Below are 26,127 nucleotides of genomic sequence, written 5' to 3' on the forward strand. Positions count from 1 at the left end.
CAAGATGAGAGGGGGAGAGAAAATGTGTGTGTGTCCGGTAGCATTGAACTTTGCTTGGTATTGTACACTGATAGTCGCAACCTTGTGTGTGGTATGCCTCCCCAACCCTGTTTGTTTTGCCTTGCCTAATTGAATCCAAACGCCGTTACGCCTCCCCGAAGACTTTGTACGCCCGGCCGATCTGCATGCTACTCTATGTTCCTGGCGTCCAGGACGTGCTTGATCAGCTTGCGGTTGCCCAGGCTGTTCAGGCGCTCTCCCAGGATGGGGCCGATGAACTCGTTGAGCTCGGCGGCGTAGTTGTTGGCGCTGCCGTTGACGCCGTTGACGGCGGCCCTGTCGTCCTCGATCATGGTGGCGATGGCCTTGAGAATGCCGCCGACGAGCATCTCGAACTCGATGCCCTCGCCCTTGTCCTTGAGGGGCTGCAGGATGTTGTCGTTGTACGCCCTCAGGCACTTGAGCACGAGGACGCGCACCGCCTCGGGCCCGCCGGCGGACGCGACGCCGGTGATGGCGCCAAAGTGCGTCGCGGCCGGCTTGTCCGGGTCCATGAAGAACTTGAGGCACGTCCGGACGAGCTTCGGCCGGAGCAGGTTGTTGGAGGCGGCGTACTTGCGCGCGATCTGGCCGAGCAGCGAGGCGGAGAACTCCCTAAGCTGGTACTGCTCGCGCATGGCGTCGGCGCCGTCCTCGGCGCCGATCTTGCGGCTGAGGATGCACGTCAGCACGGGCGCGGCGATGGAGTTGGCATAGGGGTCCAGGTAGAGCTTGTTGTTGGCGATGAGGGCCGACGTGAGCTCCATGGCCTGGCGCAGGGTGAAGACGTCGTCGAGGCGGTGGGTGACCTGGTTCGCGACGAAGTTTATAAAGTACGGGATCAGCTGGTGCAGGCCCGGGTCGTCGCGGACGGATTCCAGGGCGGCCTGGCGGAGGCGCACGACCTCCTCGTCCGGGTTGTCGTCGAGGATGGCGTTCTGGACCTTTTCAAAGTAGAGGATGAGCTCCTTGGACACGACGTGCTTCACGGCGGGGCGGAACGAGAGGCTGTCGTTGCCGGCGAGGGCGGCGAGGGCGGGGTTGGCGCCGGGGCCCTTGGGCACGAGTTCTTGGCTTCGCGATTCGGCCGTCGTGGGGTTCTGGGGGATGGAGGGCTGGACGCCTTCGATGGCGAGCCAGTGTGCTAGAGGGAGGAAGGACAAGAGTTAGCGGAGGGGGGCAGGAAGGCCAAGGGTCAGTTGAACAAAAAGGGGAAGGCGCGCGCGTACCTGTGAAGCTCATGTCGCGCGGGACTTTGGGAAGAGGCGCGTTGATGAGCTTCTCGAAGTCGACCTCTTCATCTTCGATGTAGAACAGAGGCTGCCCGGGACCCAGGCTCGCCTCGCCGTACCGCAGCGGACGCGTCGAGTCATACCCGTAGAGTGGCTCGATGTTGAGGGCCTTGAGCGCGGTGCTGATGTCGTTGACGGTCAGGGTGGTGCGGCGGGAGGCGCGCATGAAGCGCAATGCCTCGACGAGGACCTGGCCGATGCGGTACTCGACATCCTGCGTGAGGCAGCGCTGGGCGTCGTCGTTGAGGTTGGAGATGCCGACGGACTCGGCAACGTCTTTGACGTTGTCTGGGTTCCAGAGGAGCTTTGGCGCGTCGGATGCCGCCATCGCGTCTTCGATTGCTGGGGGATTTGGGGCAGCACGTGGGAGGTGGTGATGCGACGAGCCGGCGCAGGTGTGGAGGAGCAGAGCGAGGCTGAACGTGAAAGTTGGGGTAGGATGGGCGCGGACCCGCTTAGCCAGGGGAGAAGCTCGGGACGGTGCAGGCAGAATCAGACACCGTCCATGGCCCGGCCGGTCGGAGTGGGCCCAGCTGCTCAGGCTTCGGACTTTGCCCTCGGGTGCCTGACTTTGGGATGCGCAATGAACGCTGGGGCGGACGAACACTGCAACGCGAGCCGTCCAACCCTTATTGTATAACCAAACACTCAGTTTGAGATGCCGGATTGTCATGATCCAGAACCCCCATCCGTTAAAATAGCTAGGTACGTACCTAGGCACGGAACGTTAAGATGTCTGTCTTGTTTCCGAAACTTTCACGTGACACACCATCACATTTTCTCAGCGGCCTTCCTTCATATCTTCAGAAAAAAGAGAAAGGAAAGACAGAAAAAATCTTTCAAGGCAGTAATAATATTATTTAATTCATAAGGGACTGTTCAGGTTACAAGGTGGTGAGTTCCCAGGGCTGTCTCTGTTGCGTACAGTGCTCCCAGCCAACAAATCCACAGGTGTAAGTTGCTGTTCCAGTCTTAGTCTTTTTCGGGAATTTTTTTACTCACATGCTCAACTATAAGCAACTCTATGCACGCCCCTCAGTCTAAAAGGACCAGTATTTATGTAACTCAAGAGAGAAAGTTCATGTGGTTGTTCATTAATATTAATTGTACACAAGTTTCTACGCAATTGCTACCTCCCTGAGCTTCTAGATCTTTGCCTTGTTGGATCAACTAGATCGTCCATTTCACTCCCATCCTTGCTTGGGACCCTCTCAACGTCTTGCTGGATCCTCTCCAGACCCCAGATTGTCCAAACCACACAGCCGAGAATTGAAACCTCCATCAGCATGGTCATGAACAGATATGTTGTTGTGTCTCCATTGACGGCGCTGAACCGTTTCTCCCCCGTGCTGACATAGGCTATCGTGTAGGCGATCCGAACAACCATGAACGGGAAACAGGCCGCGAAACCGACCAAGGATCTTCTCTCTGCTCGAGGAACCTGTTTCCATTTTTGCGCCAAGAAAACGAAGAGTAAAACGCCCCAGAAATAGAGTGCCGCGAAAAGGCCAACCCCGGCTTTGGTAAGCGTGCCGGGAGCCATGGCGTTTTCCGTTTTCTTGCTTGCAAGGGCGTAGTCGGCGATAGATATGGCAAGTCCAGCCCAGCAAATGAGCTCTGGTATGCGGAAGTGCCATCTTGTGAGGACTTGAACAAATGCGTTCCTGGCGGGAATCGTTAGCAAGGAGAAATTTTCTACAGGGAGGTCTCGTTGGTATAGGATTGGTGCTTACACTCTCTTTAGTAAATCAAGCAAGGTAAATGTGAGAAGGACGAGCCCCAGAGACTCGCAAACGAAAATGGTGGCCCAGACAGCCCTGGAATCATTGGTGATGGTGCCGAGCATACAACCCGCGCCGACTATGCGGATCGTCGAAATGAAGGAGATGCCAAACCAGCCCATCTTCTTCTGGAAGCGAAACAAAATGCCAAAACAAAGAAATGCGAAGAAAACGATAATTTGGGCGATGGCCACGCCGTCGCGGTATCTGAATTCGCGTGCCATGGTTATTGGTGTGTTTGAATAAAACGGTCCTTGTCACGTATCCAACGGTCTTGTTTTCCACAGACTGAGCTGCGAAGATTTCGACATTGGAGAGTAAAAGAAATGGTCTTTTAAAACTAAATGGAACACATTTTGCACGCGCTTCCTTCAACCAGCCAGCCCAGCTCACTGCCACTTTGACGCAGATCGTGGTCTCTACTAGTCCCGGAGGCCGCTTACGGACCCATATTAGTCGAATAGGCGAGTGCGAGTGCGGTTCGCACCAGGCAGGTTCTTTGGGCTGACCAATAGAAACCGCCCAGACGGGCCATGGCAGCTCAGCCCTGCTGACGGATCTGCAATCCTTCCTACATTAGATCAGGGGCCTGGTTGCCATTTCAGCAAAGCAATAGCATTCTTCAGATCAGTATGTCCGCAGTGGGAAAGCCTTCTTTGATGGAACCGAATTGACAGTTGTGTTCGAATGCGGTGTGCATTTCCCGCTACTGGCGAATAGGACGATGGCCCGTATCGATGTGTGCGGAGGTCTCCAACCCCCCAAAAAGCATAAGAAAAACCGGATAGCTCCTGCCGGGTCCAAGCCGACATATATATTCACACTTGGCGTAAACTGGTGCGAGTCATGCGCAGACGCCAACACTCGACAGTGAGGGTTTGGTTGGTGGTGCGGTCAACACCCTGCAGCTTTCCAGACTTGGATTTGGAGGCCCGTCTGATGAACCCCATTCGAGATGTTGAGATGGCAGGTTCATCCCAACCACAAAAGCAATGCAGCCAAATTTCAAAGAATAAAAGATGCGCAATCCCTTTAGAGAATCAATTCTTGAAGCAAAATGCCAAATGTTTACAATGTAAGCCGAAGAATGAATGGATTGCTGGTAGTGACCGTTGGGATTTTATGGATCCTGTTGACACCGCCACGCACCGAAGGCCGTGCTACAGCACTGCCGGTCTCTTCGCGCCGCACTCTCGGTACCCGTATGATAGTCAGATTGCCGATTTATTCATGCTATGCAGAGGTTCGGGACTTGCGGGAATCGGCAGACTCGGGATGCTATTTCCATCGAGCCGGATAATGAAACGTAAAAGGTGGTCTATGGTCACATTTTAATTGACTACACCTTACAATACATGATTATCAGGATTTTAGCCTAATAGAAGGTAACCAGTAATAGAATCACGCGCCGAGTTTGCTGTATCAACTTATGTCGCTGAAGCTTGAATTCCGGGGCCTTGAATACTAGGACCTTGATAAGACCTACCGTGTTTCCCAGTATGGGGTAACGGAGTAAAACAAACCATGAATATATAAAAACTCGCCTATAGGTACGTTTTCAGCGTGCAGATATGGCGAGGATGAAGTATCACTTGGACAACGAGTCATTCACGTCTCAAAACTTTGGGGAAGGTGGATATCAGCTTGGAGTTTCCGACCATCACCATTGGTTGAAGCCAACACGATATGTACTGATCTTTATATTATACTTCTTTTAACTATATTGTTGAGGGGAAGCTTTGCGAAAGCGACGGACAATAGATTGGTCAAAAGTCCATGGGCGATATAGATGTCAGGTTCAGAGTCATCTGGTTTAGAACCCAATAGGCATAAAAGAGCGTACGACCAACCCTATTTTATTTCACGTTTTGCACAAACAATCCTATCTTTTTTTGGACAAAGAAAAACAATACAATTCAGCATCATGAAGTTCTCAGTCGTCCTCGCCTTCGCTTCAATCGCCCTCGCGGCTGTGACGCCCGTTGATGAGCACGGGCTTGAGAAGCGCCAGAGAGACTGTACCATCAATGCCTCCGTAAGATCCCTTACAGCTAACCAAGTGCTTTTCGCTTGCAAGTTATCTAACAGCTAAAAATCCAGGTCTGTGGTACTTGCGGTTCTGGATGCCGCTGCATTTCTACCACTCCCACTACTTGTGTAAGTTACTCCAAGCCAAACACATCAATCTAAAGAGTGTTGACTGACAAACTTATTCAGAGCTGTGTATGTGAAACCGTACATCCTCGGCGTACTGTAAATCTTACTAACCCTCACTGCCATAGCTTTGTTAAACAGTCCACATATTCAAAGCTCGTTTTTTTGATTAGCAGCATATTCAAACTGTGGTTCACGGTGTCAAAGTAAATATATAACCACGATGCTAAAAATAAAACTTTGCTCAAAACATCCTGCGAGAGATCAAGGAGGGAATTCGTGTTCACATTCAATAGCATCGGCCCGAGAAGGACAAAACATTCTTAGTTGGGATGGAAATTCACATTACTCTGAGTATATAAAATACGTAATGCGAGAATTAGTACAATTTATTTGGCTCTTCTTATCGTTTGAAACTGGATTGTATGAAGGTGACTTTATGAGTGTGCGGGCTAAAAAGAAGTACGACGAGAATGATTTATATGGGTATAATGATCTATAGGTTGCGACTGAATTACACCCATATTATCGGATATATGTTACAATCAACTTTTGGTCTGGCTGGGACTCTAGTTTTCGATCTCGAACTCTGTGGACATGGACAAAGAATTTAAGACGGAGCTTGTCGCCTAAACCACGGAATGAATTCGGCGTGTCCTAGAGGTGAGGTGGGGCGCTATGACGAGACACTTTTAACCTTTTTTACAACGCCTACAGCGTTCCCCATTTTCTCCCGGCATTCGCTCCTTATCGCTATCCACTTCCTACCAGTTCAGTCACCAAAGGATTTTCTACTCTAACACCCCAAGAAATCATCTAGGTGGCGACATTAGAATACCATCTAGCCCTAGTAATTTCTCGGTCGTGGAACGCTAATACTGTAGCCTAATATTTCCCAATGTTTTGCGACATATGGGAGCCCAGTGACAATTGGGCGGGCATAACTAATCAAGCCCGTAGGAAGAAGCTACAGAACAAGCTTAACCAGCGCGCCTATCGTCAGTTCCCGCACCCTTTAACCGCCTATTCTAACAACGCTCATCAATGATAGGCAGGAGAAGAAACCAGAACCCAGATCAACATGACTCTACGTGCAGCCACATGTCATCGGCCGACCCACGGCTTCCTGCATCTGGATTACCCGTAGGCACAGTAGCAGTAGAGCACCACGGGGCCAGCGGTTATACCGCAAATGACGGCAATTCGGATACCGTCCTTGCGACCCTTTTCGAAGGATGTGCACTTATCAAGTGCCCTGGAAGACTAGACGTGGCCCGCAATCGCATTCAGCAAGTTTACGAAGATTATTTACTCCACTCGCCCCGGCCTGCAGCCCTTCATATCCTCGTACGGTTGCGGGTGCTCAGCGCCCTCGCCAACAATGCTGCCAGAATGGGCGTTCCTCCAGAAGGACTCTGCCGTGACGATTCTATCTCGCTCTACAATTTGACGGGGCCCCCACGGCCGGGGGTCTTGGACCCGCACACATCTAGCCCCCTGGCTTTACAGCCCACGCCTCTGCAGAGGACGGTCCTTCACCACCCTTGGATCGATCTGTTCCCTTTCCCGCGCCTCCGTGACAACGTGCTTCTCGGAATGGAAGCAGGGAGACTGGACGACGACGAGCTCTGTGCCGATATCTTGGAGGTCAAGGATGAAGATCTCAGCGGCAAGCCTTCACTCATAGTATGGGGCGAGTCCTGGGACTGGACTGCCTGGGAGGCGAACGACGCTTTCTTTAGGAAGTGGGGGTTCCTGGCGCGGGGTTGTCCAGAGCTGCTGGAGGCGACGAATCGCTGGAGGGCAAAGCGCGGGGAGAAAAAGGTTGTTTTTGAAGTATGATAGATAGATGGTGACATGACCGCTGAGTTGCATGTAGTTACGCGCATGGTAATGATTCTTTTACGCTGTTCACAAGTTTTCGCCAAACGTTGCTTGATACCCTATTTCATCTGCCGAGTCATGCCCAGGTGTGCCGGCTTTGTCCTCTGCAAGCCGTCAAGAATAAAGACGACACGATAGTTCAGAACATTGACTCGTGAGCTCGAGGACAAAATCCTTATCCCCGCGTCTGTCTGTCGTGGAGCTAGGGGTGGGGTGTCAGCAAAGCTCCCTAACTCCATGCTGTGACGCAGCGGGACTGCGCTAATGCAATCGGATTATTTTGTGGGACCTTGCCGGGCGCCCGGACCCGGAGAGGCGGGCACTATCCATGCTTCAACATCCGGAGCGGACATGTAAGTGGTTGGACGCCGGACAGCTGTAGGTGCCGTAGGAAATTCCGAGTGAGGGACAATTTCTGCCAGTATATTGTATAAAAGGGCACTTGGAAGCTGAAGGGAGAGTAATCGCTTTGCTTCTGGCATTCAACTGCACTATCACAGCAACACCCCAAAACCATCGTTTCCTCTCTTCTATTACGCGCACAACCGAACTTCCAAATTTTGAAAACTTGATCATGGATTCGCCAATGAAATACGTCCGGTATGTGAATACAAAGACCATTCAGAGGGGTATACATCATGCTGACAAGCCTCCCTGCCCGTAGAGTAGGCAAGTCCGGCCTCAAGGTCTCCCAAATTGTCCTCGGCTGCATGAGCTTTGGCGACAAGAACTGGCAACCCTGGCTCCTCGACAAGGAAGAAGCCCTTCCGATCCTCAAATACGCGCTCGACCGCGGCATCAACACCTGGGATGTGGCGGACACGTACTCGAACGGCAGGTCCGAGGAGATCGTCGGCGCCGCCCTCAAAGAGTACAACATCCAGCGCTCAAAGGTCGTCATCATGTCCAAGTGCTTCCAGTTCGTCGACGAGGAACGTGGTCCCATCGATCCTGCCAATCTGACGAGCAACGATGGTCCCCGTGTGAACCAGGTTGGCCTTTCCAGGAAGCATATCCTCGATGCGGTGGACCGCAGCGTGGAGCGCCTTGGCACGTACATCGACGTTCTCCAGATCCACAGGATGGACCGCGACGTGCCCCCGGAAGAGATCATGAAGGCTCTCAACGATGTGATAGAAAGCGGCAAAGTCCGTTACATTGGTGCTAGCTCGGTACGTGCTCCCCAAAACGCTTGCATGAGCTTTGCCCAGGCCTGCGAGTTTCCCCCTTTGGCAAATATTAATGCATAGAAGATGGCGGCTTGGGAGTTCCAAATGCTCCAGAATGTCGCAGCACGCAACGGGTGGCACCAGTTTATCTCCATGCAAGGCCTGTACAACCTCCTGTTCCGCGAAGAGGAGCGGGAGATGAACCCCTACTGCAACGCGACAGGCGTCGCGCTTTTCCCCTGGTCGCCCTTGGCCGCTGGCGTCCTCGCGCGCCCATGGAGCGACCGTACGGACCCCCGCGAGCAAAAGGACCCTTTCCTCAAACTTTTGTTCCGCGGCTCGGAGAATGGCGTCGACAAGGCCATCGTTGAACGCGTCGAGGAACTGGCGGGCAAAAAGGGTGCGTCCATGGCTCAAGTTGCCCAGGCCTGGCTCATTTCCAAGGGTTGCATGCCTGTTGGTGGCCTGGAGACGAAGGAGAGAATTGATCAGGCAGTCGAGGCTTTGAAGGTGGAGTTGAGCCAGGATGAGGTTCAGTATCTTGAGGAGTTGTACGTTCCCAAGATGCCTCTCCCATTTTAGGAACCGGCAGAAATTTGAGTGTACATCGCTAAAATAACGGATCGTGATCTGATATTCTAAACTCATTTCAAACAGATATTTTCCTCTGGCTCTGGAAACTGTTACTTTCGTGAGCTAAATGGCGTCTTTTTGGATGCCGTGCCATCGTTTGCATAATGTGTACGAGTAGCTAAGGCGAGATTGTATCCCTTAATCCCATGCAAGCTACCAGACTGGCGACGTCTAACAGCCAGAAGTGATCTTCAAGATCGGAATGGCGCATGGGAGTGACATCGGCACTGTAGATTGAGACAGACCGTTGCACTGAGCTACATGTGACTAACTACTCAATCAGACCCAGTCTTCGGCTCATGTTTTTCCCACCGTAGGTTATGGCCGGGTATAACAGTTCCGCGGTCTCTTCACCGGGGGAAAACCCAAAATTGTACTTTTGGCCGAAAGCAGTCGCGGAACAAGTCGTCGATATCTTCTAAGCAGGCTAGCGCCGTGTTTCTCCGAATCCGCAGCCATCGATTCGCCCACTAAGATCAATGTCGCGGCTGTAATTGGACCTTGGGCTGTCAGGATTCAGCGCCATGGCGTCAATGTCTTTCCTACAAGGGGGCCTTTCGTTCCTTTGAAGATACTGCCGTCTTCAAGTTCCTCATTCAGCCGCGACGTGCGCCTGAGAGTACTGTCGCTACACGCCGGCGAGCCGCGCACTGTCCAGTGAGATTTTAAGATCGTCGACACATCAAATCGAGCAGTGAAGAGAGCGATGGAGGCTTCAGCTGAGCCGAATCGCATCGCTGACCAGGGCCAGCGGGCTGCAACTGAGGGGAACCAGGAGAGCACCGATGGCGCCCTGGCCACCCACTCGACAGTCGACGATGATGGTTCCAGTAGATTGACCCTCAGTGCGCTTGATGATTTGAACTCGGCGCATGCCCTGAGCAATTCATCGATTGCGCTGAGCATCGACACGGACTTGAGCGACGCCGACTCGGCCCTGGGAATTGACGTGGACGCCGCCTCTTCATCGGCATCGGTAGCATCCAGCGTGTACAGATTCGTGGAGGAGTTTGGCCGAACCTATCACAGCTACAAGGAAGGAAGTGAGCTACTTCACCCGGCCCCTGTCCGCTGAATATCTGGCTGACGCGACAATCAGAATACTTTCTCCCCAACGATGAGGTGCGGACTGTCGCGCATCCCATGCTGTGCTTACGGCGCTGACTTCTCACAAAGCAAGAGCAAGGCCGCCTGGATCTGCAGCACGCAATCGCCCTCCGCATTCTCAATAACGAACTCGGCCTGGCGCCCGTCAACAAGCCCCACCGCGTCCTTGACATCGGAACCGGTACGGGGATCTGGGCCATCGAGTTCGCCGAAAAGAACCCGGAGTCGGACGTGCTGGGGATTGACCTCAGCCCGATCCAGCCCGAGTACGTCCCCGCCAACTGCAGGTTCGAGATCGACGACGCCGAGGACGAGTGGACGTACGGACAAAAGTTCGACTACATCCACGGCCGGTACATGTGCACCTCCATCTTTGATTTCCCAAAGCTGTTTGGCCAGATCCGCGACAACCTGAACCCCGGCGGGTGGGTCGAGTTCCAGGAGACCGTCATCGATTTCAAGGCCGTGGATGCGTCGCTGGAGGGCACGGCGCTGCGGCGCTGGAACGATCATTTGCTGGAAGGCGTCCGCAGGGCTGGGCGGGATGCGCTGTCGCCGTTGGAGTATGCCCGGTACATGGTCGACGCCGGATTCCGGAACGTCCAGCAGAAGAAGTTTGCGGTGCCAGCTGCGCCGTGGGCCAGAGGGAGGAATCAGAAGATCCTGGGCGCCATGCAGATGACGAACAACCTCGAGGGGGTGCAGGGCATCACGATGAAGATTTTCACGCAGGTGCTCGGGTGGTCTCGAGAAGAGGCCGAGTTGTTGCTCGTGGACGTGAGAAAGGACATGGCGGACAGGAACATCCACGCATACATTACGATGTGAGTTTTCTTTCTGGTGATTCCGGGAAACCACGCTGACGAGCTACATGAAGCATGTCTGTCTGGGGACAGAAACCACGTGGAGAGGAAGCGCCGACTGTCTCTGTCGCCGCATGAAGTCTTTGATTTGCATCTTTCCAGGTGTAACAAGCGAGAAGGAGGGTCTGCTAGTTGTATGCCAATTAACGGACTGTGCGTTTGCTTGCCGCATCACGTAGTTGTTACTTTAGCTAGGCCAATTTGCGGAGGTGGTAGTTTGTGCTGCCGCTATTCCTGTCGCGAAAGCTGTTGTCCAAGACATTTCGGGATTTGGTTAGTATGCACACACGATTCATGCCTCGATGTATCGCGAAGCTGCAGGTGGCTCGTGTGTGACTTGAGATGCAGAAATGCAGTAAACCCCGGATGGCCAGTAGGCAATACTACGCAGAGCCCGGCACACCATTCGCGTACCGCGGCATGCCCGGGCGCAGCCGTTAATCTTGTGGATTCGAGCCGAGGCCGCTGGGCTGAAGACCCACCCCCAGTGGTCCCATACCGCCGTGGAAACCGAAAACGATGGCAAAGTTGATGCGAAGTTGGCCGATGACCCGGGTATTCTCTGCCGTAAAGGGCATCAATGCCGGCCATCGGCGTTATCACGACGAGACCCATCGGGGTTAAAGGCCCTCTTACTAAGTCATGCTCAGTCATCAAGCCCAGCGAGCTTCCAAACGAGACGATCTCAGCGGGTCTCGCTCGCTCTGGCCGGTTCATTTCATTCGGGTTCGCTCTGCCCCCTATCCCTGACGGTTCAGGCGCTGCCGCTTCTGGCAAGGTATGGAAGCATCCGGAGAGTCTAATTGCCCGCCTGCCTTGCCCAGCCCGCGAAAACACTTTGACGCTGTGGGGGTTGTCCCGTCATTGAAGAAATTTTGGCGGGGTCCCACGCCAATGCAAATGAGCGAGTCAACCAGACCGTCAGGAAAGGGGAAAGCTCATCGGTGTGACGTCAAGCTGACCAATTGGCGGGGTGAAGCTTTTCATGCAGCTTCCGCACTGCATTCCGCACCTAAGCTAGGCCTAGCAAGCTGCTTGATTTGGTGATGGTGGGGTAATTGACTAGAATTGCCGTGACGGCCAGACCGTCGATGGAGGTTATCTATGGGGTCGCGATGCAAGTACAAAAGAGCTCTACACCCCGCGGCAAATGTGAAGACCCCTGAGTACAGAAACCGCACTTTCATCTACAAACAACTTTGATACCCAAGATACCCCAAAAGCCCAAATCTTTCAACCCTTTCCACCCTTACAACACCCATAAATCACACAAAATGGCGCCCAAGGTTCTCGTTGTCCTCACCTCTTGCGACAAGACTGAGAAGTCTGGCAAGCCCATTGGCTGGTACTTGGTATGCTAAAGGCCCCCTTCACTATCGTATACGATTCTCAATGCTAACCTACGACGTCAGCCCGAGCTCGCCCACCCCTTCGACGTCCTCAAGGAGGCTGGCGCTGAGATGACCTTCGCCTCCCCCAAGGGCGGCGTCGCGCCCCTCGACCAGGCCTCCGTTGAGATGTTCGCCAGCGACCCCTCCTCCAAGAACTTCCTCGAGAACCACAAGGAGGTCTGGGAGACCACCGAGCCCCTCTCCAAGTTTGTCGGCCGCGCCTCCGAGTTCGACGCCATCTTCTACCCCGGAGGCCACGGCCCCATGTACGACCTCGCCTTTGACGCCGACTCGCACAAGCTCATCGCCGAGTTCGCCGCCCAGAACAAGCCCGTCGCCTCCGTCTGCCACGGCCCCGCTGCCATCGTCAACGCCAAGACCAACGACGGCGAGTACCTCATCAAGGGCAAGACCGTCACCGGCTTCTCCAACACCGAGGAGGACCAGGCTGGCTACACCGCCGAGATGAACTTCCTCCTCGAGGACCGCCTTAAGGAGAACGGCGGCAAGTACGAGCTTGCCGACGCCGCCTGGGGCGAGAAGGTCGTTGTCGATGGTATTGTCATCACCGGCCAGAACCCTGCGTCTGCCCACGGTGTTGGCAAGGCCATTGCCAAGGCTATTGGCCTGTAAAGAATGATTGTATGATATAATGATTAGAGTTATGACAGGTCTTTGTACCAAAAAAAGCGATCAATGAATATAAACTATGAAAAAGTAATGAGCGGATCATGAAGCTATGCTTGTTTACATTTGCATCGATTGATGAAATTGTAACTGCATCACCGGGAGGAGAGAGAATATTTGCTGTAAAGGTGGTTTCTTCCGCTGGGATGTGGAGTGTATCTGTAGGACAGTTTCCCATGAGCAGCTAAATGTAACATTGATCACAATAACCGCAATATAAAGGTGACACGCATTCGCTCCTCGCCAGTTTTCAATAAAACTGCAATAGCTCACTTTACCTCCCTGATAAAATTCGAATGGCACGCGCTTAGTCAGGTATGCGTGATCTGAATTGAGTGTTGAAATAAGTGACAATCATTCTTTCCCAGTGTAAGACCGGGTCTTACTTAGTAGACCCTCTGGTCTATTACCACGGTTATCATAGTCCAACCGGCTTGGGTGCCAAAACTAAGCGTTCATCTAGTTCACCGAGACTCGCGTCTATCTTCTTCCTTTTTGCGTGCCTCCTCCTTCAACTGCGCATCATCTGGGCGATTAAGCTCCACTTGCGGCATCATGAAAAACGCTACGAAAAAGGCAACTGCAGCGAGTCCTGCCATGACTAGAAAGATGACTCGGAATGCTTTCCGGTATCCCGGCAAAATAGCAGCACGCAATTTGTCAGCCTCTGCTTGAGGGAGGCCCGATAGGACGTGTTGGGGGTTTGCAAGTAGCCTCCGCGACTCGTCATCCCCCAAGCCGAGGCTTGCTATACTAGTTGCGAGAATATTGTTGCTGTTGATGCAATGTCAGTTGAAGTTTCCAATGTCTGAAAGACTGACCGTCAAGCCTTGTACTGACATCAGTGTCCCAGAGATTGCAAGTCCGATAGTGCTCCCGAAATTTCTTATGAAGCTGTGACGAAAAGAGGAAATTAGCTGCACGTGATGCACAAGGCGGATTCCCAGAAGAAACTCACTTGCGGAATGATGTGACCACCGCCATGTCCTTTCGGCTCACGGCGGCTTGGACTGCTATCAACGCTCTGAAATAAAGTCAGCATCAATCACCTAATCTTCCTGACTAATCGTCGAGTGGCTTACGGTTGAAGTGTATTCCCAACTCCGGCACCAACGAGAAGTGAATATCCCACTTGCTTGCCAACACTAGAATTCTCATCGAGGGTGGACATCAGACCAATACCAACAGCCCACAATACCCAACCTAGCAATATGCACTCCCTGTAGCGTCCGACCTTGTGCACGACGAGACCTGCCAGAGTACTGAAAAGTGTCTGAGTCAAAGTGATGGGGAGCAACATGGCGCCGGCCTTGGTAGCCGAGTACCCATAAGCTAGCTGGTAGAAGGAGGGTATGTAGTACACTTGGACGACAAAGTTCCAACCGTTGATTGCCATGGTGATGCAGGCACCATTGACAATCTTGGATTTGAAGATGTGTACTGAAAATGGCGTTGGTCAGTTGACATTGCACATCAGAGGTTGCAAATACCCATCACTTACGAGGAACCAGAGGGAACTTGGCACCTCTCCATTGCCATAGTATGAAGCCGACGCAGGTGAAGAACCCTACTACAAGAGTAGCAATAACGTGGGCGGAGTTCCATGGATGTTCACCACCACCCCAGGTAAGACCGAGCATGAGGACAGAGGTGCCGGCCAAAGCAAAGAAACTCCCGACGAAATCAACAGCACTCAGCTTGCTACCAGAGGGCGTTAGGTATCAGCTCTTCTCCAATGTAAGTTGTGCCTAGTGGGGGAACATAGAATAACACTTACAGTCTCCAGTTTCCTTCTACTTTCCTCAATGGCATGATAAATATGACACATAGCGTGGTGAGAAGCGTAAGGGGCATGTTCAGCCGAAATATCCATCTCCACGAATCCTGAGACTGGGAAGCAAGTGCACCACCAATGACCGGCCCAATGCCGTTGGCAATGGCGACCACAGAGCCCTAACGAATTCATTAGGAAGGTTTAATCAAGGCTGTATCTTCGAGATTTAGGGGATATGCCACGGGGTTTCAAGTAAAAGAGTGAGGAGCTGCTTACCAAAATGCCCTGATACTTGCCCCTTTCCCTTAGTGGCACCACATCGCTCACAATCATTTGTGCGACAGTCATGAGCCCGCCGCCCCCAATGCCCGTCCAGGCTCGAAAAGCAATGAGTTGAGTGCCAGTATTCGCCAGCGAAGAAGCTAAGGAACCCGTGAAGAAGATTGCCAACCCAATAAGAAGAATCACTTTACGCGACCATATGTCCGAGAGACGCCCGTAGAGAAGTTGGCCAACCGTTGACGTTCTGGATTAGGACTTGTCAGATGGCCAGCAACTTGAAAAAATTGGGAGATTTCTTTGTCAGGCTTACATGAAATAGCCGCTGGCGATCCATGCCGTTTGATTGCTGGCATTGAGGGCGTTTCCGATGATGTTCAAACTGGCAGCTAGTGTCGTCTGGTCCATGAGAGCCACGAGATCGACACTCGCGCAAGCCAGAAAGATCTGGATAACGGCAGTCGGTCAGAAAAGGGATTCCTTTTCCATATTGGACCCGACTTACTGTAATAATCGTTTTGGGTCGAACATAGTTCGTCTGTTCGTTGAACTCATATGAAGGCTTCTCATCTTCGGAACGATACGCTGAATCTGGAACAACGCCTACGGGATGCTCATCAGCCGGCGAAACATTATGGGCGGCTTGAGCGAGGATTCCGTTAGCTTGCTCCTCCTTCATGGTAATCTCGACGGTCAACTGGATGCCTTGATTTTTTCGGAAGTGGAAAAGAGGAAGACTTTCCTGCTGCGACTACAGCTCGCTCAAAAGATGCGAGCAAGCAAGGGGGAGAAACATGCACCGGAGTCGGCCGTTAGCAAGTCGGAGACCGAACTTCGGCCATCAGGGTGAATGACGAAATGAACACCTGGAACTTTTTAAGTTGCATCCAGGCCATGTCAGAGCTGACCCCTGATCTGCGAGCGTGAAATGTTGAATGCCAAGTGTGCGCTATTGCTTGATTCCACGATCATCGTGAATGTATGTGGGTTCGGACCCCAGCCAGTGGCCTTATGATCTGCTTAAGTTTGACAGGGATGGCCTTGAAAACGAGAACCCTTGTGGGTTTGTTTGGATTCTCGCCTTGAAACAAGCTCAACCGGGGGAAACGAGCTCAAACTAACTCTTCAAAACCTCGCATTTGGGCGCTTTTTAAACATCGTCGAATCGCAATAACTTGCTATAGTTTGACCGGCAATTTTGAGCCATTATTTCATCGCAACTGTTTGATGCTTGCGTTTGCTGCTACCCCTCAGGAGATTGATCAGCGCTGTTGCGTTACGTATGCCCTTGCAGGACAACACCTATCCCGCAAGGTGCAAGAGACAGTGGTTCAGGGAGCAATTATTTTTACCCTGATGACTCGTGTGTCGATCGATGGCCATCAATGCAGTGACATCCGTTGCCGACAAGGGCTTCGCATTAGTCCGACCCTCTGAGCAACCAAGGCCAATCACCTTTTGAAGAGCCAAAATGATAAGTGGGAGAGACGTGAGTAAATATAATACCAGAAATTGTCAATTGGTCGAAACAGACGCGTTATTGTCTCAATGTGACTTTGAGAATGTCACAGCAGAGTTGCATTTGCAGATGATGGCCCACTTCTGGGGACATTGACAGTTCCAAAACCGCGGCTGCCCTTAGTTCCTTGGGCCGTCAGATGCCGTCAAATCATTGCATGCGCTGGCAAGTCACCTTCCAAACTGGTCTTTAATACGGGTATTCAAGTAAATACCCATCTTGCTTGAAGAAGGGAATATAAAATGACACCCACGGTCGTGAGAAAAGAACTCCTTAGTGTCAGATTCTGTTCCCTAGCCCGTCTTTTCGTTATACAACACATTCAACTTTGTCCAACAGATATTCGGCACCATGGCCAAACCCAATCACCTTAATGTCTACACTGGCCCCGAATCTGTTAAAAACTACTTCGATCCTGATTTTGGCCCTCCGCTGCCACTTGTTGAGGTCCCAGAGAGTCTCAATCCCTACCGCAAAAATGGCGTCCGGATCTATGCCAAGATGATGTCAATGCATCCCGCCAACAATGTCAAGGCCATGCCAGCTCTTAACTTGCTCCAGAACAGTGTAGTACCAGGCAAGACAGAAACAATTGTCGAGTACAGTTCCGGGTCGACCGTCATCTCCATGTCGCTGGCATCTCGGGTTTACTACGGAAACTCAGATGTACGAGCTTTCCTCAGCAACAAGACAAGCCAGGCCAAGTTGAGGCTGATGCAGTTCTTCGGCTTGGACATGTAAGATGCCACTCAGACACATCATCTCTAAGTATATGACTAGCTAACCTAGTCAACTACTCACACAGCACCTTATTTGGAGGACCCTCGCAGCCTGAACCACTAGATGAGCGAGGCGGCATTTGTGCTGCAAGAAATTTGGGAGAAAACTTGGACACTGCACTTAACCCTAACCAATACGAGAATGACGACGTGAGTAATATGTATCCCTCTCGAGATGGCCGTCGCATTGATGAGATATGCCTCGCAGAATTGGAAGTCCCATGTGCGTTGGACCGGCCCTCAAATCTTCAAACAACTGCCGGAGATTACACTCATTTGCGCAGGAATGGGCACTTCTGGTAAGTCATAAGCAACCAAGCCTTCCAATAAAATTGGTAATCTAATACAGGTAACACAGGAACCCTTACCGGTCTGGGAAGTTACTTCAAAGAAGCCAAGCCATCTGTGTACAGGCTGGGTGTCTGCACTGCCCCTGGAGACCGTGTTCCTGGCCCGCGTTCTTACGCACTACTCCAGCCAGTGACATTTCCATGGAGATCTGCCGTTGATCATGTTGAACATGTTGGCTCCCATAGTTCCTATGCACTTTCTTTGGATCTTTGCAGACAAGGTCTCATCTGCGGCCCGTCGTCTGGATTCAACCTTCAGGGCCTATACCAGTTCCTGGAGAAGCGCATTGCAGCAGGGAACACAGCGGATTTGACAGATGAAAACGGCGAGATACACTGCGTTTTCGTTTGCTGCGATTTGCCTTACCAGTACATCGACGAGTACTTTGCCAAGCTGGGAGCAGAGTATTTCCCAACAATTCACAATGAGGTATTTACAAACTTCTGACAACGAGCACCAAGCGAGCTCTCTGCGGATGTATCGTGCTAATACTCTACCAGAACCTTCAAAATGTAGATCTCCACCGCTATGACGAGGCATGGGAGAAAGATGCAGAGGATGTCTTCATGAAAATCCCCCAAACCAGCATTGTTCACACCGAAGACGCCCAGCTGCCTAGCACCCCGCGATATGTGGACACCAGCAGTGCATCCCTCATCCCTCGTCTTCCGAACACAGTTATTATTGATCTACGTCAGTCAGAAGACTATGAAGCGCTGCACATTCCCGGCTCTGAAAACGTTCCCATTGTGGAGTCAAAAGACTGGAAACCCTTCTCAGATGCAAGCGTTCTCGAGAAACTCTGGCTCAAGCTCGAAGCTGCGTTTGACCCAACTACAAAGACGGGACAAATGATTCAAGAGGACCGACAGAGGCCGATCGTACTGCTATGTTACGATGGCAACAGCGCTCGAGTGGCAACTAGCGTACTTCGTGCCAAGGGATTTGAAGCTGATAGCGTTCGAGGAGGCATCGACGCATTAAACAGCTGGCAGCAGCCATTAACACCCATCTCTAAGACGATGTCAAAGGATTCAGCTGTGTCTTTGAGTGTCGAAGAAGTGGTGGCAGAGAAGAAGCCATATTTGAAGTTGGCTTGAGAGTTCAATGAGGTAATGATTGGAATAGAATGACTTAAGATCAACTAGTAGAAATGGTACCTGATCACGGTGGATTTATGCAAGGAGAGTACCCGCTGTCATTTCACTGTTCAGGAAATCATGGGGGTATTTGTATATTCAAACGTTCAATAGTTAGAGGGCAAAGAACATGGCACCTGAAATAACCTCAACGGTCCAGAGTCGCCAATAATTCCATAAGAATACTCAAATAACTATCTATAAATGATGGTTCACGTAACCGACCACCATCACCGTCAAATGACAAGATAGTATGCTCTAGTATAATGTAAAATCCCTTACAGAGGTCAAGAGCGTATCTGTAGATTCCCGCTATGATTCTCATTCTACAGCAATGGGCCAATCGTTATAGTTTTGGTTCGGATTCTGAAACGGTCCGTAGTGAACACTTTTCCCCCGATTGTTTACTGCCAAGGGAATTCCTCGCCTGATACGGGAGATAACATCCTATGAAATTGTCAGACAGCTAATTCGGGTTGACATCGAGGGGTTCACTTACCGGGTTATAAATAAAATATCGGCCGAATGTGATCAAATCAAGCTTGCCATCCTTGACAAGACGATCTGCCTCCTCAATCGTGTAATCATAGTTGGCCATGAGCTTTGTCGTGCTGCCAGGGAACTTGACAAGGGGGCCGAAATCAAGAACAGGATCGTAGCCAGGGGGCAATGGAAATCCCTCAGGCCTGGATGTATTACCAAAAAAGTCTTCTGTCCCAGTATTGTGGTTTGCTCCACGACGTGAAAGATTAACGATGCCCACCCTCCGTTTTACCAGCTCTTGAATAAGGTAAGTATAGGTGTCCTTCATCTCCTCGTAGGTGACTACTGAATCATTCGTCTGGTCTGTGGGGCAGATCTTTATGCAGACGAGCTCAGGTCCGAAGACCCCGGACAAAGCGTCAGTAACATCGAGGATAAACCGGCACCTGTTCTCGACCGATCCGCCGTACGCATCAGTGCGCTTGTTCGCGCGGCTTTATTCATTGTCAGAAAATGGCGGTTGGTTATATGTAAAGAACACTCACGAGTTCAAGAATTGCTGAGGTAGGTATCCGCTGCAGTTGTATTTAGCGGTTTAGTTAACACTGAGGGTGGATTCATACGAACCCTTGAGCGAGCAGCTCCACACCATCAAAGCCAGCTTTCTTGGCGAGAGCTACTGAGCGTTGATATAGATCAACCAATTCGCGCGGATCTTGAATTTCGGTTATATTTTCGGTATGCCCCTGACATGATTGAGTTAGCGGGATACAGATACAAGCATGTATAAGTGACATTTGGCTCTTACCGGAGCCCCCGGAAGATCACGGTATTTACCTCCTTGCGCTTTGATCTTGGTTGGAGCTAAGACTGGTAGGTTTTTCTCTCGCAAGATGGGAATTTGATCATGTTGACACCGCCCTGTGACCCAGTTAGGAGGAATTATTGGTTAGGCCGAATGTTATTACCCAGATGCCATGGCTGAAAGTAGATCTTTCCACCCCGTTCATGTACAGCCTCCGTCACCTTTCCCCATGCCTGAACATGTTCGTCGGTGATCATGAATGGAGCCCATTTCCAGTCGCAACCTTGCCAGTCGATAAAAGTACCCTCCGCAACGATAATACCGGCGCCATCTTCTGCTCGCTCCGAATAATGCCTGATTTGCGCCTCGCCCGGTTGATAGTCATCTACGCATCGATTCCGCGTCATAGATCCCATGACTACACGGTTTCGAAGACTAAGATTCCCACCAATACCGACCGGTTGAAGTAAACTTGCCATTTTGGTAGGATAAGATTAAACTAAAATAAATTCGGAGAGGGAAAGATGAAAGAATTCTGAGACGATTCTTTGATTGACGATAATTGAGACAATGTTTTTCATGCGACCGTGACTGCCGAAGAGATGCTCTTCATGTACATTTTAAATAGCTTGGAAGATATTTGGAAAAGTGTGACTTTATTTGCCTGAAATATCCAACCTACGTAATAGACGCATGAATGTGTAGAATAAAGGGCGTCGGACAGAATGTGGGGCGTTGTGTCGAAAGTCGAAAGCTGGGCGTGACTCCCGATATAGGTATGATCAACAGATCCAGCAAAATAGAAGTTGCAGTTGGCGACGTGAAGTAAATGACGAACCGAGACTTCACTGAAGTACGTAGCAAAAAAACACAAGGTGGCGCTAACAGCGGAGTACTACTGCCGATTTTCGCCTCTCCGATAACGTTGATTACGCTTGCGAAAGGCGTTGATAAAAGAGACATGTCGCCATCCTGAAAGCAGGGATTATAAGAGGTCGGCTGCCCGGGAATATCTCCATAGCCAATTGAGTATCAAAAGCTGGAAATAAGGCTCTAGTGCCCGGGACAAACCAGCTACGTCGTATGTTTTGACTGATGACGTACCGAGAGATAGTGTCGAAAAAAGCCCAATGCAAAGCAACTTGTATTGAACGTGACCCTTTTTCCTCGTGCGAAGCCAGAAAGCTGTCCTATGTAGAATGCATTTAGGCTGGTGACTAGTGGTGATATTATAAGTTCGTGCAAGCTACGCTAATGACCAGAAGATAAGACACAGTGGACGTGCAACCAACCAATTCAGTTGAGATTCTTCCATTTATATCCTTTTGCAAACATTATATGTGGTGTTTATTACCTGCAATAAATTATAGCTGTTGCTTGCTGAAAATTTTGTCAAATGTGTTGGGGACCCTGGACCCGCTGTCATTGTGTCCTCGACAATGCGAGAACCAACGGCAGTGCTACTGCGCTATGCTGGGCTTTGGTAGAGCCTGTTAGGCGACTTACTTTGCTAGAACGATTTCGCGGGCCACATATTCGTAACCTGGCCTATCATGATTACCTACCCCAACGGTCATCTGCAACTGTGATATCATGCAGAAGGAGGAGTAAATTAGCTTACCTCGAGTCCAGTACGCGAACGAATCCCAATTGACTACCTCTTATACAGATTAGAACATAGATGCTCGAATTTAAGAAACGATTTTCGTTGAAACTACCAGCAAAAGAAATACTCCTAAACAAATCCATGCGAGACTATAACTGACTTGTGAAGCCTCAGCATAAAAACTAGTTAAGTGCTCGCCGTGCTGTCTCTGTCTAAGTCTGCCAAGACGTCTTTCGGACAAAGAAGTCTTGAAAGGCTCTTGCTAACCTTGTGCCGAACTACGCCGCGGTCATTGTAGGCCAGCGACATGCCATTAGTCCGCAAGACATATTCTGGGATCTCTTGCACGCCGTTTTTCACCCACTTCCATCCAGCCTCACCATCAGGTTCCGTGATAGCCCATCCCCGCATCGGGTTCGGTGACCAGGACTCGACCTTCGTCTTTCGTATTCTTATTGTCGGGTGGAAATATTCATTGGTCTCTCCGCTGCCGCCATCTCCTGCGTCTTTTCGGTATTCGCCAGGTGTGCGGTCTTGTTTTCCTAGAACTCGGAAAAAGGAGCCTTGTAACCCAGAGAAATTGCTGACAATTGGTCCACAACCCCAACCGTTAGGAATGCCATTGCTGTTCAGAGCACGACGGTGCTGCTCAATCAAGGTGTTGATAGCATCTTCATCAAAGCTGAGCATGCCCGAGAGATTGTCTGCCTGTTTATTGTTTAGTAAGGATATAGAAGCTTGATATACACGAAGATGCCTACCATCCATGCAAACGTAATGTGGCCGATTTCCCCGTGGTCGCCAAAAGTTGGGGCGGATTCTGGTTGGCCACCAATGTTTCCATGCACGCCTGGAAACCAACATTGTTGAAGGTCCTTTGCGGGACTACCAGCAGCCTTGTGCCACATTGTAGGAGGAAAGGTCAGTCGCTGCTCATCGATTGCAAGAGCCTGGAAGGCGTAGTCAACTCCTGGCAAAGCGGTCAGTCACATCAGAGTAGCAGTCTCATACAGCACTTACCTTTTGATAGTCTAGTGTTGTGGAATGCGTATTGGTTGTTGACAGCAATCCCAATCTTCTCCAAGTTTTTAACCACAGGCCATTGCGGAATTCCCTGTTATGTAAGATTAGCCATGCCTATTCAGTTTGTGTTAATGCTGGGTCCTTTACCAGAGAGCCGACAGTGTCCCAAACCCCAACAACTTTAACCCTAACATCATTGCCCAGTCCAAGTTCTTTCTCGTTGTCGTGATACCACACCGAGTTTTTAAAAGGCTTGCCACCAGTGTTGGCACGATATGCTGCCCACATCTCATCGAACCGCGACATATTCACTGCCGAGAGAACTCCAATATCACATACAAGGCCGGCGACGGAGCGCACAGTGAAAGCTCCGCGGGAGAAGCCAAAGAAAAAGAGCTCGTCACCAGGCTCGTAGTTATTGGCAATGAACTCATATACCTGGCAAACATCGTGGTCAAGACCCCATCCAATGCCACCTTGAGAGTTTAGCAGCTTGTACGACTTCGACGTTCGCGATTGGGAGGGGCAATAGCCACTCACCATAAATAGCCTTCTGGAACGGAAGGTCTCCGCTTCCAAGACCTGAATGATATGATACAATCTGGCTTACGACTTGGCCATCTGCATCGGTGCCAGTGGTCGAAATTGCTCGGGCAAGGGTGGCAACGTTGGATGTTACGGACTTATTACCTAGATCTGATGCAAGCCAGGTGCCATCGGCACAAAGAATAATTCGTTTGTAGCGTGCCAGCTTGGGTTCTTCTGTTGATGCCATTATATCGCTATTTGGTTGGGCGTTTGGATCTGGAAAATGATGCAAGGATATATCTCGATTGTGAACAGTGCGACAGAGCTCTCGTAGTAGTGATCACAAGAATATAATACTAGATTTTGTCCTGGAAGTTTTAAGGGGGGCGGGGGGATTTCGTTTCTCCTCCTTTATTCATTTTTTCTTTTTCTGATATTGGTAGCACCTGGTAATCGAAGTGCTTACCGCCTTCCGGTATGCCTTGGCACTCTTGTTATGTATGTCTCAGCTTTCGGCGCATGTAAGCCTCCCTTGTTCGGCATGTGCTTGGGAGGGAGCCCATAGAGGTTGCTGCCTTCATCACATTGAAATGGGTGTTGAGATCTACGGCTGAATATCAGCTGCAGCTAACTGCAAACCCTATTGGACAAGAACAGAAGCCAAAAATTGTGCAGTATATCGTAATACATGTGCATATGCGACAAAGCTGACATGACGATATTACATCGTCAGACTCGCACAACCAATAAGCAAATTGCCGGTGACAATTTGATACGTAGCTCTGTATAAATTAGAATAACATTTCTGCTTGTGACTACTGTTTGGCTAGGGTCTAAGGCTTTGCGGCTGCTCGCCATGTAGTATTGATTCAATGTGTTTACCCACCTGAGGAACCGCCCCTGGCACTAAAGCAGGATGACTGCATCTCCCGATACCGGTATATCTCTTTTTGGCGCATCCATCACTTGTGGGCGTAGCCCGCCGGAGACACCGAAGATGCACTATAATTAGCCAGTTTCGGCCCTCCGTGCCAATTGGGAGCATCTTTATACACCAAGCATTTGTGACTTAGTCTGCAACAATAGCTTCTATACTATTTATACAGAAGCTTTCACGTACATGGAATTTGGCTCATGTTCACCATGAAGACGTTCAGCGCAAATTGGAGTGGGACCCTGTCAACCTCCATGGCTGCAGAGAAAAAGATTATGCTACACCTAGAAACATGACCAGAATTGTCTACGAAAAAGTTGGACGGAAAGGGTTTTTTTTTTAAAACAAACCCCCCCCCCCCCCCCCCCCCAAAAAAAAACCCCCTAAGAAACCCTACGAAACCCTGAAGCAGTCAAAAGGGGAATTTACTAACGGTATAATTGTTAAATGTAGAGGTAGTGATCAATTGACTGGAGTATTAATTGCTTGAACAGGGAAGTAATCTATGGCGGACAGAGAGTGTTCCTTTATACAAGGTATTCCTGCTTGTGATCGTCAGGGATTAATTCCCTGATTCACCACTGCTGAATTGTCTCACTTCAACAATAATAACTCGGACGAGGACTAGGGAGTAATGAAGTCGCACAGGTGGCACATGATTATGCTCAACATACAGTAAGTGAAATGCAACAGAATAATCGAAGGAAATACACCATTGTGTTTAAAGACAAAAGTCTTCCTGTTGGATTACCCAGCCAGAATACGGGCAGGCGGTCAGGCAGCAGTCGGCCCGGAGATTCTACCTCTGGGCCGCCAACGGTGATATCTTCACAACTGCTGCTTCCGCTGGCTGCCTCTCCTTTCTTCCTTCTACACACATCTACAGAACACAGTACCAGTTTTGCTCTTCGTTCGATTTACCACCCGTACGGGTATCCTGTGATACCAACACTTCCAAAACCAGCCACCGAACCCCGAACAGTTGCTGCCACTATCCCCTGCATACTGCGAGCTTCTCCCAAGAGCAGTGAGTGACCTGGATCATAAACTACGCGGCAATATTCATAAATGGGGAATATGCGGGATAATTGCTGACTTCATCAGCCAATGGGAATGGGGGTGCGTCGGGGAAAGCAGACGTTAGGCCTGCAAGCAAGAGCAGCAATCTCGCCACATATCCTCCCGACTACTTTTCGTGAGCCTTTATAATTATATATTACACGTCCGTAAGTAGATAGGTGCGTCTCTAATCCCTGAAAGACATATGCACGAACAACCAACAGCATACCAATAGTTACATCCCGAATTTAAACAGGTTAGGCGGTTCTGTTGGAAGGCTCCCCCAGCCTCCCCAGTAATCGTATTTAATTATGCTCTCCGCCACCCAAAATCCGAGTGGCCTCAAAAATTTCAGATTCATTTAAAATTCTACCAGGGTCTCTTGATGCTCTTTGAATTACTGACACTCTCATATAGACTGGCTCAATATGGTCACAAACGGGATGACCTCTGAGAATCCCGTATTCAATGAGCTGGCTACCATTCTGCAGAGTTGTGATTACTGTCCAAATCCAGCTGATTGGGAATTCACAAAGTGTCCAGCCAAAGTTGATAACGCCAGGCAATGCAGAAAGGATCTCAGCCGTACAAAAACGCCCAAAGCAAAGGAGCTTTGGGGTCAATTTCAGCTGATGAAGGAATTCCCGGAGACTGATGAGTTCTTCGACCAACTCGTGGAGTTTCTCACCAATTCTCATTGCCACCCACATTACAAAAAAGCCGTCGCAGCATTTAACGAATGGAGGGAGATTCATGCGACAAACTTTCCTTTATCACCTGATCAACCTGCCATAATTAGCGATATTCATAGCCCCAAATTCCATGGCATGTCAGCTACGACGCAACGC

General features: G+C 50.5%; 9 protein-coding genes across 9 annotated transcripts; 5 read left to right on the forward strand and 4 right to left on the reverse strand.

Annotated features, from left to right (window-relative positions):
- Positions 1–188: 188 nt before the first annotated feature.
- On the reverse strand, positions 189–1,659 carry EsH8_III_000156 (TATA-binding protein-associated factor TAF6; the record flags this gene model as incomplete). The annotated part of the gene is made up of 2 exons (XM_083261881.1): positions 189–1,183; positions 1,269–1,659. 2 exons carry the CDS (start codon positions 1,657–1,659, stop codon positions 189–191), a joined length of 1,386 nt encoding a protein of 461 aa, XP_083122368.1.
- An 801-nt stretch (positions 1,660–2,460) lies between these two features.
- Positions 2,461–3,336, reverse strand: EsH8_III_000157 (uncharacterized protein; the record flags this gene model as incomplete). The annotated part of the gene is made up of 2 exons (XM_083261882.1): positions 2,461–2,995; positions 3,065–3,336. The coding sequence occupies 2 exons, from the start codon at positions 3,334–3,336 to the stop codon at positions 2,461–2,463; spliced, it is 807 nt and encodes a 268-aa protein (XP_083122369.1).
- Positions 3,337–6,367: 3,031 nt separating this feature from the next.
- EsH8_III_000158 (DUF3425 domain-containing protein) lies at positions 6,368–7,108 on the forward strand (the record flags this gene model as incomplete). The annotated part of the gene is made up of 1 exon (XM_083261883.1): positions 6,368–7,108. One exon carries the CDS (start codon positions 6,368–6,370, stop codon positions 7,106–7,108), a length of 741 nt encoding a protein of 246 aa, XP_083122370.1.
- A 680-nt stretch (positions 7,109–7,788) lies between these two features.
- Positions 7,789–8,901, forward strand: EsH8_III_000159 (NADP-dependent oxidoreductase domain-containing protein; the record flags this gene model as incomplete). Its single annotated transcript, XM_083261884.1, has 2 exons — positions 7,789–8,322; positions 8,401–8,901. 2 exons carry the CDS (start codon positions 7,789–7,791, stop codon positions 8,899–8,901), a joined length of 1,035 nt encoding a protein of 344 aa, XP_083122371.1.
- A 757-nt stretch (positions 8,902–9,658) lies between these two features.
- EsH8_III_000160 (class I SAM-dependent methyltransferase) lies at positions 9,659–11,363 on the forward strand (the record flags this gene model as incomplete). The annotated part of the gene is made up of 4 exons (XM_083261885.1): positions 9,659–9,995; positions 10,052–10,074; positions 10,129–10,883; positions 11,300–11,363. The coding sequence occupies 4 exons, from the start codon at positions 9,659–9,661 to the stop codon at positions 11,361–11,363; spliced, it is 1,179 nt and encodes a 392-aa protein (XP_083122372.1).
- An 833-nt stretch (positions 11,364–12,196) lies between these two features.
- Positions 12,197–12,946, forward strand: EsH8_III_000161 (class I glutamine amidotransferase-like protein; the record flags this gene model as incomplete). The annotated part of the gene is made up of 2 exons (XM_083261886.1): positions 12,197–12,274; positions 12,335–12,946. The coding sequence occupies 2 exons, from the start codon at positions 12,197–12,199 to the stop codon at positions 12,944–12,946; spliced, it is 690 nt and encodes a 229-aa protein (XP_083122373.1).
- Positions 12,947–13,464: 518 nt separating this feature from the next.
- EsH8_III_000162 (major facilitator superfamily domain-containing protein) lies at positions 13,465–15,732 on the reverse strand (the record flags this gene model as incomplete). The annotated part of the gene is made up of 9 exons (XM_083261887.1): positions 13,465–13,774; positions 13,841–13,894; positions 13,959–14,024; positions 14,083–14,440; positions 14,502–14,701; positions 14,778–14,953; positions 15,051–15,300; positions 15,367–15,500; positions 15,559–15,732. 9 exons carry the CDS (start codon positions 15,730–15,732, stop codon positions 13,465–13,467), a joined length of 1,722 nt encoding a protein of 573 aa, XP_083122374.1.
- Positions 15,733–16,923: 1,191 nt separating this feature from the next.
- EsH8_III_000163 (tryptophan synthase beta subunit-like PLP-dependent enzyme) lies at positions 16,924–18,802 on the forward strand (the record flags this gene model as incomplete). The annotated part of the gene is made up of 5 exons (XM_083261888.1): positions 16,924–17,309; positions 17,378–17,501; positions 17,560–17,650; positions 17,710–18,131; positions 18,203–18,802. The coding sequence occupies 5 exons, from the start codon at positions 16,924–16,926 to the stop codon at positions 18,800–18,802; spliced, it is 1,623 nt and encodes a 540-aa protein (XP_083122375.1).
- Positions 18,803–21,921: 3,119 nt separating this feature from the next.
- EsH8_III_000164 (T6SS phospholipase effector Tle1-like catalytic domain-containing protein) lies at positions 21,922–23,533 on the reverse strand (the record flags this gene model as incomplete). The annotated part of the gene is made up of 5 exons (XM_083261889.1): positions 21,922–22,443; positions 22,497–22,705; positions 22,756–22,849; positions 22,906–23,234; positions 23,299–23,533. The coding sequence occupies 5 exons, from the start codon at positions 23,531–23,533 to the stop codon at positions 21,922–21,924; spliced, it is 1,389 nt and encodes a 462-aa protein (XP_083122376.1).
- Positions 23,534–26,127: the final 2,594 nt, after the last annotated feature.

This window comes from Colletotrichum jinshuiense, chromosome 3, assembly GCF_051148585.1.
Source record: "Colletotrichum jinshuiense chromosome 3, complete sequence".
Classification (NCBI taxonomy): Eukaryota; Fungi; Ascomycota; class Sordariomycetes; order Glomerellales; family Glomerellaceae; genus Colletotrichum; species Colletotrichum jinshuiense.